Source organism: Homalodisca vitripennis, chromosome 1 (assembly GCF_021130785.1).
Source record: "Homalodisca vitripennis isolate AUS2020 chromosome 1, UT_GWSS_2.1, whole genome shotgun sequence".
Classification (NCBI taxonomy): domain Eukaryota; kingdom Metazoa; phylum Arthropoda; class Insecta; order Hemiptera; family Cicadellidae; genus Homalodisca; species Homalodisca vitripennis.
This window is the reverse complement of record NC_060207.1, coordinates 56,400,661-56,419,572: the sequence shown is the minus strand read 5'-3', so window position 1 is coordinate 56,419,572 and position 18,912 is coordinate 56,400,661. Positions and strand designations below refer to the sequence as shown.

The following is an 18,912-nucleotide window of genomic DNA, read 5'->3' as shown; positions in this document are numbered from 1 at the left end:
AACGTTTACGTACAATTTTTACTGGCTTATTTTACATCATTATCTTAAGAAATTAATTCTTTACAAGTTTTGTTAAAGAATTTTACGTGTTTGTTACACATTTAACAAAGTTAATCTACTTGAAACCTAAATGAAACTTGTTTTTGGACACCGAATTTTGCGTATTTCTTCAGATATCTTAAAAATTACTGCAGCTAGAGGTCTGGTACCAATTTTATTCAATTATTCAGTTCAATTTGCATTATATACATTAAATTTTACGTCCTGAGTAACGCCCAAAATAATTTAATAGGGCTCCCTTTTAACGGTGGCACTGAAATCTGGGCGAAATCTTTCACCCTGTATAGCTCGCTAACTAAGCGTTTCTGGACCTATGTGTATATGAACTTTTTTCGTTATTTTCACCGTAAGAACAAGTTTCTCCGTTTCTTCATGGGACACCCTGTATATACAGAGAATCCATTGAAATTAATTTTAGGAAATATTTGAAGAAAAATCAATTATTGTATAACCATTGCCTTGAACCATTTGATGAACATATTGGTCAGCCAGACATACAATAACAACAGACTTGTATAATTACTTTTTTTGTAAGGGTATATGTTCTTTAAATTTTCAACACCATTCCTTTACACTACTTCACTCGTCAATTGTTTACTGCACATTCAGCTCATTGTGTTGTGGATCTAGCAGGACTAAATACTTCTGCTGATAAAAAAACATTACTCTTCACAACTGAGACGGCAGGAGCATCAGTTGTAGTGGTCTTAGCTCGGCTAGAACTGATGCATTGGAGTTGCCAATGGCAGAGTAATGTGAGGAGACCCGGTACACAGACCTGGCCTCATTCATCTGTTGTTTATTGAGAGCACAATTGTAGTGGTGTTCCAATGTCTTAGCTCGGCTAGAACGGATGCATTGGAGTTGCCAATGGCAGAGTAACGTGAAGAGACCCGGTGCACAGACCTGGCCTCATTCATCTGTTGTTTATTGAGAGCACAATTGTAGTGGTGTTCCAATGTCTTAGCTCGGCTAGAACTGATGCATTGGAGTTGCCAATGGCAGAGTAATGTGAGGAGACCCGGTACACAGACCTGGCCTCATTCATCTGTCGTTTATTGAGAGCACAATCGGAGATTGAAAATTAAAAGCCCATGTATTTTCTATACTTCTATAGTATATGTACAGGATTTTTATACCATTAATAATATAGCAATTGATGGCAGGACGAATCAGGAGATGCAGGTGTGGAGAAGGCATTGCTGTCTCCTGAGAAATATGTGTTGAAGCCACAGCGGGAAGGTGGTGGCAACAACGTGTATGGAGAAGAGATTCGGGCAGCCATGATGACCATGAAAGACAGTGAGGAGCGCTCTGCCTGGATACTAATGGACCGAATACAGCCACCAGTGCAGGCTAACTATATTGTACGTCCTGGCCAACCGGTTTCAACCCCACAGGATATTGTGTGCGAGCTGGGCATCTTTGGAGTTGTCATCGGGTTAGTTGTTGAAGTAATGATTCTCATAGAAGAAATTATAAGTTACTATATCACAAAAGATCAAACCATAATACATTTTTAAACAATTTCTTTAGTGGTCTGCATTGAGATTAACAATAGTATTAACAAGTAATAAAAACAAAAAATTTGTTTAAGGTATTGAATATATAGGTCATCAAAAAATATCAGAAGCATTAGTCCTAAAAAAATAGTATGTAGTTTATCAAACTAATATAATTTTGAATAAAAGTGATTATATCATGTCTTAACTTTCTTTTGTGAATACATTTGAACTAATTTTAGATCTCATAAATTTAAATAATAATAAGTAAATTCTATTTGGTTTAACAAGTAAGGCAAACAAGAAAAATTATAGTTAATTGCAATTACCAGGCCTGGATTTTTATTTATTTATTTCCAACGGACATACTTCTCCATTTTTATATTCAAGATTCATATAATTAACTTATAACAACTTAACCTAAACAAGAATTTCTGTAACAAAACATGTGAAAGGCAGAAAAATGATATTAACATAATAAACTATGGCAAGGCGTGATATATAACAAGAATAAATATATATGTGTGTGTTTTAAAACGGTAACAATACCAACATGAAAACAGCAATAATAAATAAACTATAACAATAGAAATAACATCATAACAGAAATAACATAATATAACAAGAATATTTATAACAATGTTTCAAAAACATCAACAGTAAAAATAACAATAATGACAAGATAATCTATGGCATAAAATAACAAAGAATATGAATAATTGTATGTAGACAGCAAGTTAGCAGCGAAGACAACAAAAACTGATGGTGTAATATGTGAGAAATTGAGTGGAGGCATTTAAGTTGGTAGCACTGCACATTTCACTTTCCACTTCAATATTCTCACACCATCGTGGAACAGGTCGACAGTAGAAGGCAGGTTGTTGCCGGCCCTCTGCAGGCATGCCACCGTGCTGTTTGCTGCATAGTTTGTCCCATAGTGTTGCCTGATGAAGAGGTCATTGGAACGGGTGCTGGATGGTGTCTTGAAATGGAGGAGTTGAAGGACGTCTGGGCAAACCATCCTACTGTTCGCCAACTTGTGGAGAACTACTTACAAACCTATCTTCAACATATAAAGAATACAACATAAGCCACATACATAAAGAACCCCTCAAGTTAGCAGATTTCTGTGAAAAAACAAACAATAAGTATGGCCATCATAAATTTACAAACAGGAGAATTCTTAACCAACACGGCAACAACAAAAGTATACCAATTTGGATTTGATGGTGCACGCTTTATTCATCTGACAAGAAATGAACAAAACAAATACAAAGTGGCTTCAGACAATATCTGCATAAATGACAACATCCTAACATCTGACGACACATACATTTTTAAATGACCTAAGGCTCTACAACAGCATCAAACACATAAACATATCTACGATCCCTGACATCAAGCTAAACCTTGTTCAAGGAGTGCCAGGATGTGGCAAAACAACCTTTATATTAAAAAATTACAGAGATGGTGATATTGTTCTATTCCCAACCAGAGATGCAGCACTGGACTTCCGGAAACGCTTCAATAACCTACATCCAAACCAGGAAAAAACTGCAAACGACTCCTTCAGAACAGTTCATTCATTTCTTATCAACTCTACTCATCATCTGAAACAAGGAGGCAGGTATGCCAGGCTCATTATAGATGAAGCACTCATGTTACATGCTGGAGAGATCTTGTTTGCATCCTTCCTCGCAAAAGTACATGAAGTAATGCTTATCCGGTGATACCAACCAAATCCCATACATAAATAGAACAAATCAGGAAGTAAAATACTACAGAATCTCAGAATAGCAACAACCACCAAGGTGCTTAACATGTCATACAGATGCACACGAACTACAGCAGCTCTTCTCTCTAGCAGTTATAGCCATGGAATGAAGACAACAAGCAGAGTTGAAAGGGAACTAAGTCTCAAACCACATAAAGGCCTAAAGAATATTCAGGAAATCCTTGAAAAAGATGAATACACCTGCCTGGTCTTCAAACAGTCCGAGAAACGCGAACTAACTGCACTAGGATACAAAACTAAAACTATCCATGAATTCCAAGGAAGGCAAGCTGAGAAAATAGCAGTAATACGCACCTCCAGAAAACCTGAAGAAATATATGACTCAAAACCTCACTGTCTGGTAGCAATAACAAGACACACGGAATCCTTTATCTATATCACGCCAAATACAAATGACACACTGAGCAAATGGATAACTCATGCAAAACACCCTCAACTCAAAAGAGTTAAGTTATGTTTCCACTGACACTCCTACTGAACCCACATCACAAGAAAGCAATAACCCTTATCCCCATCCTCAAACTGCTCGTGGAACAAAAACCACAGACATAATAACCAGTTGTAATCCAGAAACACTCCATGGAAAACATATCACAACCCCATTTTTTTAGCCACACATCAGTTCCCAATAGAAAAACACAAACCAAAGTCTCCAACTCTAATCTTCCTGAACTCGTACCCTCAAAAAAACCAAAAACAATCTAAAGCATATCATGGGGCCACACAAAGTCACCGTCATGCACCAAAACATAAATTGGCTCTCAAATAAGTTGGATAGGCTGGGCCACTTCCTGAATGATCACCTCCCGGACCTTATAATATTAACAGAACATGGCATTTTTGAAGAAAAAACCTACATTACATGAACCTTGACGGGTACTCTCTAATCGGAGGTTTTCACAAGGAAAAATCACCAAAAAGGGGGTGTTTTCTGGGATATGCAAAAAAGGAAATAGAAAATCAAATAAAGCTCTTAAACAACGAGCGGCAGCTGAATCAGAACTGATATGTGAAACGGCCCTATTTCAAATAGCTATGAAAAAACACACTATCCAAGTACTGGGAGTTTACAGACCACCAAGTGGAAACCTGAACCATGCAGTCAACATTTTATCAGCCCAACTCGAAAATCGCTCTACAAACAAAAAGGAGAACGATCCTTATGGGAGATATAAAATGTTGACAACTTAGTTGAAAACAGTGACAACAACAAAATTGAAGAACTCCTTGCTTCCTTTGGTATTGTCCGAGAGAACCTACCGCCTACGCGAATCACTGTTGAAACGGCCAAATCTATTGACTGGATCTGTACAAATATCGACGACCATCTCATCCAAAACAGCTGTAATAACATCAGGCCTCTCAGAGACCACACAGCACAAGCCATCTCAGTGCAAAGCCAAAAAATCAACCCACCCACGTGGAAAGGGAAAAGAAAAGGATATTTAACAAAAAATCTACAGATCGTTTCAAAACAAGTCTTCAGGGCCAAAACTGGGACTCTGTACTCTTAACAAATGACGCCAATTTAGCCTATAGTAACTTCCACGAAATCCTGCAGCAAACACTAAACAGAACATGCCCTCAAATAACAACAAATAGAAAGCCTTGTACAAAAACACAGTGCTGGGATGCAGAATGTACAAGACTAAAGAATATATATATCCAAGCTCTGGAAAGAGAACAACTTACAGGATGCATTGAGGACAAGGTAGAGGCAGCAGCAAGAAAGAAAGATTACGACCTAAGATTAAAGCTTCTGAAACGAGAACGAGCAACAGCTCACATAGAACAAGCTGATAACAAGCCCAAAGCACTATGGCAAGTAATAAATAACGAAAGAAAGGCAAAATCAAACACAACCATTGAATGGAAGCTACAAACAGGCAATGAAACCATACAAGACCCAGCAGACATAGCAAATTGCTTCAACAACTTTTTTGCCACAATTGCAGACAGAACCACTACAAGCCAGTAATATCAGCCTAAACTCCTCACAACAAGACGAACCAGCACCAGCAGCAAATTTTGAATTTAAATTTCAACCTGTGACGCATTCTGATATAAAAAAAAGCCATAAACTCACTCAACACCAAAAACTTCTTCAGGCATTGACGAGATATCAGCAAAACTAACCAAGATCTGCAAAGAAGAGATAATAACAATACCCCTGACAGATATCACAAATAAATCACTCCAACAAGGAATTTTTCCCTGATCTACTGAAAACAGCAAAAGTGTATCCAAAATACAAAAACGGCGAAAACACCAGCACAGGTAGTTATAGGCCAATCTCCCTCATCTCAACTTTCTCAAAAATAATAGAAAAAAGTAGTTCTGGAAAAAACTTCTCCTTCACCTACAGCAAAACAATTTGCTCACAAGCCAACAGCATGGATTCCTAAAAGGAAGGTCAACTGCCACTGCCCTGATACAATTCACAGAACATATAATTGACGAACTAGAAGAGGGAAACAAAGTAACAAGCCTTTAGCCCTAGACTTCTCAATCAGAAGCATTTAAATTAGAGGCTGTCTCAATCATAACAGACTACTTTCCAAATTAAGAGCTTGTGTGACAGGGACAAAACGGAAAAATGGTTTCACAGCTACTTACATGACAGGAGGCAGCTTGTCGAGATACAGTACACAAATAACAAAACAGAAGATGAAATCAGAAACTCATCACATGTACATAGAGGATCCGCAAGGCTCTGTCCTGGGCCCCATACTGTACCTTCTATTGACAAATGACCCTCCCAAGCTGGCTACAAGACTCCTGCCATACAGTAATGTACGCCGACGATACAGCCATCACACTGGCAACATAGATCACTTGAAACACTCACCAGAAACACCAACACCGCCCTCAACATTACCAAACAGTACTGCACAACAAACGAACTGGTTCTTAATGAAAAGAAAACAGTCCAGCTAACCTTTACTACCAGAAACAAAAACAACACTAACATAACACTACCAGATATAGAGTCAAAAAAACAGCACAAAGTACCTTGGAATAACAATAGATTCTTCCCTGTCCTGGACAGCGCACATAGACCGGCCTCTGCAAAAAGCTCTCATCATGCACTTATGTGTCATTAAGGAGACTAAAACAAATAAGTGGCTTGGAAGCAGCAAAAACAGCATACTTTGCCTTATTTGAATCACATATGAGGTATGTGTATTGCAACCTGGGGAGGTACAAGTAATTCCAATCTAGAGAGGATTCTGGTACAACAAAAAAGAGCAATTCAGATGCCTTGCAAATATCGCCCCACGAGAAAGCTGTCGAGACGCTTTTAAAGAGCTAAAGATCCTCACAGTAGTATCACTTCACATTCAAGAAGTGATTCTACATGCTGTTAATACAGCACAACTCAGGCATAGAGACATGCACCAGCACAATACTCCGTCATGCTGCAGACTTCGCACTACCAACTCACCATCTCAGCCTGTTTGGAAGGAAACCCTCATACAAGGGAGCAGCAGATATTTCAAACCGCCTACCAGACCATCTCAAACAAGAAACCAATCAAGACACTCAAGAGAAAGCTAAATCTATGGCTACAAGACAACCCCTACTATACAGAAAAGGAATTTTGTGACAATTAAACATGTTTATTTTTATGAATCTAATGACCACTGACTCGATGTACTGTTTTCTCAAAGAATATGTCATTAAAGTATATTGTCTATTGTCTATTGTCTATTGTCTATTGTCTATTGTCTATTGTCTACTAAGTTAGCTACAGTCCTGTGAGTCTCAAGATGTTCTGGTTCAAGTTTGGAGTACAGATCATCAATTGGTTCTTATTGATATTGGTATCCATTTCTGACACCCACCAAATGAATGAAACGACGCTGGATCGTCACAAAGGTATTTTTGGTGTGGATTCCCAACAGTCGATCCATATTCCAGAATCTGGCGTACCAGGGCGCAGTATACAAGGTATGGCTATTAAATAACGGGACTGATATTGTAAAAAAATTTATTTTCATTTTAAACATAATTATTTATTATCACCTTCAATATACACCCCTTCTCTATCCCTGCAACGCTCCATGTGAATTTTCCATTGTTGGAAACAATGCTGAAAGTCATCTTCTGTCAACTCTTTCAGGAGTCTTGCCGCTTTTTCTTGAACAGCTTCTACGGATTCAAATCTCGTACCTTTCAATGCAGATTTCACCTTAGGGAAAAGATAAAAGACGCATGGTGCTAGGTCTGGCGAGTAAGGTGGATGTTCTAACACTGGGATGCTGTACTTGGTCAGGAACCGCTTGACAGATAATGCGGAATGAGCTGGCGCATTGTCTTGGTGCAAAATCCATGATTTGTCCTTCCACATTTCGGGTCGGTTTTTTTCTTTCTCTTTCACGTAGTTTATTAAGTACCTCAAGATAGTAATGTTGATTAATTGTTTGACCTTCAGGAACCCAGTGAAGGTACACAATCCCACGAATGTCGAAAAAAACAATCATCATTGCTTTAAATTTTGACTTGCTCATTCTTGCTTTTTTGGCTCTCGGTGAAGTTGAGGTCTTCCAATGCATGGATTGGCGCTTCGTTTCCGGATCATAAGTAAAAAACCACGATTCATCACATGTTATTATTCTTTCCAGTACATTTGGGTCATTTTCAATGGCATTCAAAGTGTCAGTACAAACATTTTTACGAGCTGCTTGTTGATCAATCGTAAGAATTTTTGATACCATTTTTGCACACACTTTTTGCATGTTCAAATTGTGTTATTTGCCGTACACATTCTTTATCAATGCCTACAGATTCAGCAACTGCACGAATGCTTAATCGTCGGTCAGACCGAATCAAACTAGCAACTTTTTCGACTTTGTCTTCCGTTTTTTATGTTGAAGGACGACCTGGCCGCGAATCATCTTCCACGTCTTGTCGACCATCTTGAAAACGCTTAAACCAGTCATTGTTGGTTGGCACATGCGCACTCGTTCCACTGCAGCGTCAGTCCCGTTATTTAATAGCCATACCTCGTATAGTCCTCAGGGCAACCATATTTGTTATATGTTTAGAAAAACGGGAAATAAAGCCAAGCATTCTGTTAGCCTTTGAGCAGATATTATGAACGTGAGCCTCAGGGCTAAAATTCTGTGTCAGAGTAATTCCCAGATCTCTCACTTCACTCACTCTAGCAATGGTTTCTCCTTGTAACAAATAATTGTATATTATAGGCGAAGTGCAACGGTAAAATAAAGTAACCGGATAACAGTTACAGCATTCTTTAATTTTACTTCTTCACAATCCTAACATTGTTCCCTTCAATATACTTCCCTCAACGATCATTACTCAGTTCCATATGAGTTTTCCACAAAGCAAAGTTTAAAGTCATCTTCTGAAAGCATGTTCATGATCAATTATGTTTCTTTTATGGCTTTATTTTTTTCAAATATTGTTTCTTTTAGCGTAGATTTCATTTTCGGAGCTAGAACAAGGAAAGGAACATAGGAAGCAAGGTTTGTTGAATAGGGAACATTTTTCAACATAGCGATATCATGCTTAAGCCAAAAAGTAACTAGATGACCAATGCATTAAGAAACCATGATTTGTTTTCCACAACTCAGATCACTTTCTCCTTACTTGTTCATAGAATATAGATAAGACTTCAAGATAGTAGTCCTTATTCACTATTTGATGTTCAGACATTCAATATCCTATTTATGTTTTTTCAGTTGCTTTCAGGCTACCAATGGATAAGGTTCTCTTATCTGCTTTGGCTCTCTGTTTAATGTTATTTAGCAGCACCTCGTAGTGGTGATGTGTTGTATTTTCTTGTAATTTTCCAGTGCCTTAATTTTTTTTAAATTCTGAACTCTTTTCCGCTAATATGCCGAAAAAGTGTTGAAAGTGCAATTGGGATCTTTTAAGATGGGCGTTAGCAATAATCTGTGTGAAGTGCAAGCAAAATTGTCGCACATCCTCTGTGATTTCCAGGTCATCACAAAGCATCATTAAAACTGAGTTAAAGTCATGGAAGTGTGATACGTGTCAGGGAGAAACTACTTCTATTTGCAGTAATGAAGTCGATTTAAAAAATCTATTTTTGAGGCCAAATCTATGAAATCTGAAATTACATCGCATATTGGCTCAAAACTTGTCAATGTGAAAGACTTAATCATAGTGTTACCAAAGAGATAAAATCTACACTCTAGGATCTATATGGTTGAGGAACAACAGGGTCAGTTAAAAACCTGATGTGACCATCCACAGCAGGGAAAACACCCTACTCAGCGATAATGTGTGTGAGTTGCAGATGGGTCTCCCAGTCTCCAAGCAACATTCTCGGTGTGCCAATCTTAAAATTCTAGTTCTCCTGACGACACCAGAAGAAAATGTGTATAACATTATCAGCCATGTCTCCAAAGCCTTGAACATCTCATACAACCTTATTGATATGTATTTGGCGCATCGTCTCAGACTGGTCAATAAAAGACATGACAAGCATTGACTGATCATTCAGTTCCTATCTCAGAACACCAAGGAAAATTGGATGCATCTACAAGAGCAAAAAAAGATATGTCCCAGAGCTCTTCTTTGTGTCCAACAACATTAAATATTCTTCAATGAACGAGCATCAACAAAGAGTGAAACATATATGTTTTTATCTATGGATAACAGCTCAGCCAATGAGAAAGGAGTGACAGCTTTTATACAGCCCTTTCCTCACAGTACAGAATATTTCCCATTAGTAAAGTAGCCTTTGTTTCTGTCTAGGAACGACAAGACCTTACAGAAGAACAAATATGTAGGCATTATGCTAAGCTCCAAATTGTGGGAGGAGTAACTGCTGGTGTTTGTGTCTTGGACGGCCTTTATTTCAGAGTATAGAATATTGCCCATTAGTAAAGTAGCCTTTGTTTCTGTCCAGGGACGACAAGACCTTACAGATTATCAAATATGTAGGTCTAATGGTTAGCTCCAAAATGTGGGAGGAGTAACTGCTGGTGTTTGTGTCTTGGACGGCTTTTATTTCAAAGTATAGAATATTGCCCATTAGTAAAGTAGCCTTTATTTCTGTCCAGGGACGACAAGACCTTACAGATGATCAAATATGTAGGTCTAATGGTTAGCTCCAAAATGTGGGAGGAGTAACTGCTGGTGTTTGTGTTTTGGACGGCCTTTATTTCAGAGTATAGAATATTGCCCATTAGTAAATTAGCCTCTATTTCTGTCCAGGGACGACAAGACCTTATAGATGAACAAATATGTAGGCCTTATGCTAAGCTCCAAAATGTGGGAGGAGTAACTGCTGGTGTTTGTGTCTTGGACGGCCTTTATTTCACAGTACAGAATATTGCCCATTAGTAAATTAGTCTTTGTTTCTGTCCAGGGACGACAAGACCATACAGGTGAACAAACAAGTAGGCCATATGCTACGCTCCAAAGTGAGCTCAGCCAATGAGGGAGGAGTTGCTGCTGGTGTGGGTGCTCTGGACAGCCCTTTCCTCACATAACTCTTTGTCACTTTTCTGGTACATTTTTTAGTTCATCGTCATTTACTTATTGTATGTCATGAAAATGGTGGATGTTTATTTTTATTGGAAATAAATATATTATTTGTTACATATATGCGTTCTTTAATGTTTATCAACCTTTCTATTCAATATTGAAGAAACTTGCATTTAGTTATTTCTTATCTGTCTCAAACTTATGTATAGATCCTGGATTCAGCACTGATTGTACTGCAGTTTTTGCATATTGCTAGTATAAATTATCAACACTTTCAAAACCAAATAATTTTAAAGTTTTTAAATATATAAGTTTAATGTCTAAAAAGTGTTATGATACTACTAAAGCATCAGTGGTGACAATATTAACACTGATCTCGTGTCGGTATTTGGTTGACAGTAATATGTTACCATATTTGATACATATGTGACACTATTGTTACATGTCATATATCATGGCATCCAATCAGCAAAATTATGTAGAACAGGGTTGGCTCACTGTTGCCTAATTTCTTAAAGAATAGAAGTGACACTATGCTTTATAGATGAACAAAACAAATAATATTAAAGGAAATGTCTCTACTGGAATTTCTAAGTTCCATCATTCTGTGCCATCATTCAAGATCATATTTACTTAAGTACATCTGGTTTTCAAGCCAGGTTGTTAAAAAAAACTAAACTTTGCTATAGAACCCTTATTACTCTTAATGACACAACATCCCATCCAATTGTTCCATTTTGGAAAACCTCCTGGAAGCACCCATTCAAGAATTTGTACAAAAAAGTAATTAACAGATTGATGTTTTGTTGGCTTGAACATTACTATTACTCTTATTTAGTATTTATTTCTTTTTGCAAAATAAGATTAATACGTTCAGTAAAAATACAGTAATCTTCAACTAAGAGGTGTTTCAATAATTGTGCATGGTTTACTACGAAATGTTTAATAAAGTTTGGTCAAGTATACACATACTTATAAATATTATATTTTACAAGTTAAATACATTTGTACATGTACATTAGACTATTCAGTCTCTGATGGACTACTGTTAGCTGTCGCCTGAGACAGGTAAACTGGTGTGGATCCAGAGCCTTGCTGGTTGACCTGTACAACAATACATTTTACTTGTTTTACTATACAGTTAATATGGACCACATAATAAGGTTACGTTTATATCAGAGTTATTACAAAATGTTTTCTGTAGGTATTAACAAGTTTAAACTTTTCTGCATATAATACCAAAGGGTTCTATTTCAGCCATAATAGGTATCCAGTGATTTTTATCTTCCCAATTATAGATAAAAATCAATGGATATATCTCACTGGATGTGTATTTTTTACGATTATATGTAACGATTTAAAGTAAAAATATTTATTTTTCTATTAAACACACATTGACAAGCAGATAGAACAAAAAGCTATTTCGGACATATGTTCCATTATATCAATTTCTAAAATATTAAACGTCCATTGTGGTATGCCTGTATCAGTATTTATGCTACCATTACATCTTTGTGCTATTAATTTTCTATCTCTCCATTTGTGACAGCAAAATAGTTTTCTCTATGAAACTCCACATTATTAAAAACACTATTCAGATATAACTTCTGCACTGATGTTCCGATAGCCGACAAACTGATAGAAAGCAAAACTAGATTGTGTGGTACATTGAAATTAAAATGACGAGGATTGCCAGAAGGCACTAAGGGAAACAGTTGGCAAGGGCCAATCTACAGAGTTTAAATGTCAGCATGGCATCAGAATTATTACATGACACAACAAAAGGAACGTACTAATGTTGACAACTGCACCAGATCAGAGCACAACTGGTAGATAGTGGGAAGAAAAATAGACAAAATGAGCCTGTTTTCAAACCACGGTGTATATTGGACTACTACACAGTAAAAAAGAGAATGGGCTTTAGTTACAAAATGGTTGCCTACTACACAACCCTTAGAAAAACCCAAAAGTGGCATACCTGTCTAATACCTTTGGTAACTTCGTATGTAGACTCTTATTCAAATAATAACAGTTAAAATAATATAGTGTAAAGTTGATGTTAAAAATCAATGACAAGATTTTATTTGAGCGGATTCGTATGTTGTTGTATCTTCTCTAGCTCATAAGAACTTTTATTATTTAAACACTGCTATGAATTCATAAACCTGAGTTAATGAACAAAAATGTGAATGTATCATGTGGCAAGATATGTCAAGAAAAGTTTAACTGTAGTTTTAAAATTTTGCATGAAACTTTATTTCTACATAGACAACACTGAGTTCTATGATAATGCATGTCCAACCATGGAATTTGGCTGAGCAAATTGAAGCCTATCACTCAGTAGTCTGACACAATCTCTCTTATTCAAATGAATGAACAATTTTGTTCTGTATGATCAGGTGTTTGTCTATCTGTCCACAGGACATCTCGAAAATTAAATTGTGCATCCAACTACAGAGAAGCCCTGTTACATGACACACGTATGGAGTACTCCTACCTTGTAACTATAACAGTTAAAAGGGTTATGGAATCACTGTCAAAAAGCTTTCTACATCATACGTGACTCATGTTTAGGTGGAACCATGAAGATTTATGAGGTTACAACAATTTTGACCTTTTTGTTCTGTATAATTTTAATGCCTGAACTGATGACATTGTTAGTAAAGAATAATATTAACAGTAATCTGAGTCAATTTGGTTTCAGACCAAAACACAGCATGGTGAACCTCGGTCACCAATTTTAGAAATTTATGTTAGTATAGGATGAGTAAATCAATCACATTTGGGATGTATGATTCGTCCAAGAGACCATTGATATTGTGGATTACAGTATTTAGTAGTTTGTAATTTTTAAAGGCCTTACTATAGATTTTCTAATTATATTTTTAAAATTGTGTGCAGTCAATATTTCTGACTTAATAGAAACACATACTTCCAATATTTCATAAGGCTTGATGATCTATGGCCTGCACTTTTTTCTTTGTTACACCAATCAGCTTATACACCAAAATGTGATGAGCTTTCAGTAAACCTTTAACTCTATTCGTGGTTATAGCCCGAATCAAGTTTAATGTAGTGATAAGCTGTGTTGCAGTTTATATATATATATATATATATATATATTATTATAGGGATCAGGGTTTAGGAGGATTGAGAGAGACAAAGATGTGCAGGTGGGACAGTTAATTAATTCCTGGTACATAAACAGTTGCTCATGCAATCTAGCAATGAGAGTTTGTGATACTACGCAATCTCGACCTCAATAGGCCTGCCAGCACAGGAAAAGAAGATGGTCAGTTAAAAATAGAATTGAACCCTACATTATTACATAATAGAAATGAAATGAAATGAAAAATGCCTTTATTTACAGAGGCGAAGTTAGGACTTAAAAGTCCTCTCTACCACTTAACCTCCAATAGGGTAATAGGGTATAGACCTACATTATTTTATCATTGAGAAAGAGAATCTATAAGCTACTACTGTAATACCTGTACAAGTTGAGGATGAGCTTGCAGAATAATAGGCTGAGACGATCCCCCAGCCAGCTGCATCCTGATCATCTGTAGTTGGCTCGGTGAAAGCTGGATCTGTAACATAACAAATAAATCAGGTGAACTTTAAAAAAGGGAGAACAGATTATAATCATACATTTTATTACGAGTCAAAAATTTTATTTAGAGATGTAGCCTTGAAAAGTGTTTTATAAATATGTATAATACAATATAAATAAACCTTTTAACACTTTTTTGTAAACTTTTATTTAAACAAAAAATAAAAGTTTACAAAAAAAGTGTTAAAAGGTTTATTTATATTGTATTATACAATGTTATTTAATTTCATTCTGAAATGCAATTAATCTAAGAAGATGCAAAATACTATATATAATAATTAATAATATTGACATCATCTACAAATTGATTAGTTTTGCTACAGGAAAACTGTCAGAAAATTGTATGTCTTTTATATCAAATAGGTAGAACAAAAACAAACTTATTATATTCAATGTTGTAAAGATCTGAGTTTATTTGAAATTTCGACTACACCATTGTAATTTAAATCTGTACTACTCATCTGTTTATACTGTACTTATCTAAATACAGTACGCTGATACTTACAGGCACATTCTGTATCTCACCGCTAGCAGTAACTATTTGTTGTACAAGCTGCACACTATTTACTGCTGGCTGGGCTTGACTAGACTGCAGCTGTACAATTTGTGGCTGGCTGGTTGTGTTACTCGTACTGGTCGCTACTGCCTAGACAATCAAACACAACATAATATAATAATACAATGAAGACATTTACAAGTACATTCTGTATCTCACTGCTAGCAGTAACTACTTGTACAAGCTGCACACTATTCACTGCTGGCTGGGCTTGACTAGACTGCAGCTGTACAATTTGTGGCTGGCTGGTTGTGTTACTCGTACTGGTCGCTACTGCCTAGACAATCAAACACAACATAATATAATAATACAATGAAGACATTTACAAGCACATTCTGTATCTCACCGCTAGCAGTAACTACTTGTACAAGCTGCACACTATTCACTGCTGGCTGGGCTTGACTAGACTGCAGCTGTACAATTTGTGGCTGGCTGGTTGTGTTACTCGTACTGGTCGCTACTGCCTAGACAATCAAACACAACATAATATAATAATACAATGAAGACATTTACAAGTACATTCTGTATCTCACTGCTAGCAGTAACTACTTGTACAAGCTGCACACTATTCACTGCTGGCTGGGCTTGACTAGTCTGCAGCTGCACAATTTTGTGGCTGGCTGGTTTGTGTTACTCGTACTGGTCGCTACTGCCTAGACAATCAAACAACAACATAATATAATAATACAATGAAGACATTTACAAGCACATTCTGTATCTCACCGCTAGCAGTAACTACTTGTACAAGCTGCACACTATTCACTGCTGGCTGGGCTTGACTAGTCTGCAGCTGTACAATTTTGTGGCTGGCTGGTTGTGTTACTCGTACTGGTCGCTACTCTGCCTAGACAATCAAACACAACATAATATAATAATACAATGAAGACATTTACAAGCACATTCTGTATCTCACCGCTAGCAGTAACTACTTGTACAAGCTGCACACTATTCACTGCTGGCTGGGCTTGACTAGACTGCAGCTGTACAATTTGTGGCTGGCTGGTTGTGTTACTCGTACTGGTCGCTACTGCCTAGACAATCAAACACAACATAATATAATAATACAATGAAGACATTTACAAGTACATTCTGTATCTCACTGCTAGCAGTAACTATTTGTTGTACAAGCTGCACACTATTCACTGCTGGCTGGGCTTGACTAGACTGCAGCTGTACAATTTGTGGCTGGCTGGTTTGTGTTTACTCGTACTGGTCGCTACTGCCTAGACAATCAAACACAACATAATATAATAATACAATGAAGACATTTACAAGTACATTCTGTATCTCACTGCTAGCAGTAACTATTTGTTGTACAAGCTGCACACTATTCACTATTCACTGCTGGCTGGGCTTGACTAGACTGCAGCTGTACAATTTGTGGCTGGCTGGTTGTGTTACTCGTACTGGGTCGCTACTGCCTAGACAATCAAACACAACATAATATAATAATACAATGAAGACATTTACAAGTACATTCTGTAATCTCACTGCTAGCAGTAACTATTTGTTGTACAAGCTGCACACTATTCACTGCTGGCTGGGCTTGACTAGACTGCAGCTGTACAATTTTGTGGCTGGCTGAGTTGTGTTACTCGTACTGGTCGCTACTGCCTAGACAATCAAACACAACATAATATAATAAAACAATGAAGACATTTACAAGCACATTCTGTATCTCACCGCTAGCAGTAACTACTTGTACAAGCTGCACACTATTCACTGCTGGCTGGGCTTGACTAGACTGCAGCTGTACAATTTGTGGCTGGCTGGTTGTGTTACTCGTACTGGTCGCTACTGCCTAGACAATCAAACACAACATAATAAATAATACAATGAAGACATTTACAAGTACAATTCTGTATCTCACTGCTAGCAGTAACTATTTGTTGTACAAGCTGCACACTATTCACTGCTGGCTGGGCTTGACTAGACTGCAGCTTGTACAAATTTGTGGCTGGCTGGTTGTGTTACTCGTACTGGTTGCTACTGCCTAGACAATCAAACACACAACATAATATAATAATACAATGAAGACATTTACAAGTACATTCTGTATCTCACTGCTAGCAGTAACTATTTGTTTGTACAAGCTGCACACTATTCACTGCTGGCTGGGCTTGACTAGACTGCAGCTGTACAATTTGTGGCTGGCTGGTTGTGTTACTCGTACTGGTCGCTACTGCCTACCACAATCAAACACAACATAATATAATAATACAATGAAGACATTTACAAGTACATTCTGTATCTCACTGCTAGCAGTAACTATTTGTTGTACAAGCTGCACACTATTCACTGCTGGCTGGGCTTGACTAGACTGCAGCTGTACAATTTGTGGCTGGCTGGTTGTGTTAACTCGTACTGGTCGCTACTGCCTAGACAATCAAACACAACATAATATAATAATACAATGAAGACATTTACAAGCACATTCTGTATCTCACCGCTAGCAGTAACTACTTGTACAAGCTGCACACTATTCACTGCTGGCTGGGCTTGACTAGGTCTGCAGCTGCACAATTTGTGGCTGGCTGGTTGTGTTACTCGTACTGGTCGCTACTGCCTAGACAATCAAACACAACATAATATAATAATACAATGAAGACATTTACAAGCACATTCTGTATCTCACCGCTAGCAGTAACTACTTGTACAAGCTGCACACTATTCACTGCTGGCTGGGCTTGACTAGTCTGCAGCTGTACAATTTGTGGCTGGCTGGTTGTGTTACTCGTACTGGTCGCTACTGCCTAGACAATCAAACACAACATAATATAATAATACAATGAAGACATTTACAAGCACATTCTGTATCTCACCGCTAGCAGTAACTACTTGTACAAGCTGCACACTATTCACTGCTGGCTGGGCTTGACTAGACTGCAGCTGTACAATTTGTGGCTGGCTGGTTGTGTTACTCGTACTGGTCGCTACTGCCTAGACAATCAAACACAACATAATATAATAATACAATGAAGACATTTACAAGTACATTCTGTATCTCACTGCTAGCAGTAACTATTTGTTGTACAAGCTGCACACTATTCACTGCTGGCTGGGCTTGACTAGACTGCAGCTGTACAATTTGTGGCTGGGCTGGTTGTGTTACTCGTACTGGTCGCTACTGCCTAGACAATCAAACACAACATAATATAATAATACAATGAAGACATTTACAAGTACATTCTGTATCTCACTGCTAGCAGTAACTATTTGTTGTACAAGCTGCACACTATTCACTGCTGGCTGGCTTGACTAGACTGCAGCTGTACAATTTGTGGCTGGCTGGTTGTGTTACTCGTACTGGTCGCTACTGCCTAGACAATCAAACACAACATAATATAATAATACAATGAAGACATTTACAAGTACATTCTGTATCTCACTGCTAGCAGTAACTATTTGTTGTACGAGCTGCACACTATTCACTGCTGGCTGGGCTTGACTAGACTGCAGCTGTACAATTTGTGGCTGGCTGGTTGTGTTACTCGTACTGGTCGCTACTGCCTAGACAATCAAACACAACATAATATAATAATACAATGAAGACATTTACAAGCACATTCTGTATCTCACCGCTAGCAGTAACTACTTGTACAAGCTGCACACTATTCACTGCTGGCTGGGCTTGACTAGACTGCAGCTGTACAATTTGTGGCTGGCTGTTGTGTTACTCGTACTGGTCGCTACTGCCTAGACAATCAAACACAACATAATATAATAATACAATGAAGACATTTACAAGTACATTCTGTATCTCACTGCTAGCAGTAACTATTTGTTGTACAAGCTGCACACTATTCACTGCTGGCTGGGCTTGACTAGACTGCAGCTGTACAATTTGTGGCTGGCTGGTTGTGTTACTCGTACTGGTTGCTACTGCCTAGACAATCAAACACAACAT

General features: G+C 37.5%; 2 protein-coding genes across 5 annotated transcripts in view; one reads left to right on the top strand and one right to left on the bottom strand.

Annotated features, from left to right (window-relative positions):
• The window catches only part of LOC124361924 (glutathione synthetase-like), a 67,648-nt gene extending 56,693 nt beyond the window's left edge, over nt 1-10,955 (top strand). For 3 of the 4 annotated variants that reach the window (XM_046816007.1, XM_046815990.1, XM_046815998.1), the window contains exons 11-12: nt 1,227-1,501; nt 10,721-10,955. In XM_046816007.1, the coding sequence (XP_046671963.1) occupies nt 1,227-1,501; nt 10,721-10,844 (399 nt within the window). In that variant the 3' untranslated portion in view covers nt 10,845-10,955. Of the gene's footprint in view, nt 1-1,226; nt 1,502-10,258; nt 10,678-10,720 lie in introns of those variants that run through there. The other variant, XM_046816016.1, reaches the window with a different exon arrangement.
• Nucleotides 10,956-11,766: 811 nt separating this feature from the next.
• The window catches only part of LOC124361962 (nuclear transcription factor Y subunit gamma), a 33,287-nt gene continuing 26,141 nt past the window's right edge, over nt 11,767-18,912 (bottom strand). Inside the window, exons 6-8 of the mRNA XM_046816077.1 lie at nt 14,955-15,063; nt 14,328-14,426; nt 11,767-11,943 (exon numbers count right to left, since the gene is read on the bottom strand). Coding sequence (XP_046672033.1) covers nt 11,863-11,943; nt 14,328-14,426; nt 14,955-15,063 — 289 coding nt within the window. The 3' untranslated portion in view covers nt 11,767-11,862. The remainder of the gene's footprint in view (nt 11,944-14,327; nt 14,427-14,954; nt 15,064-18,912) is intronic.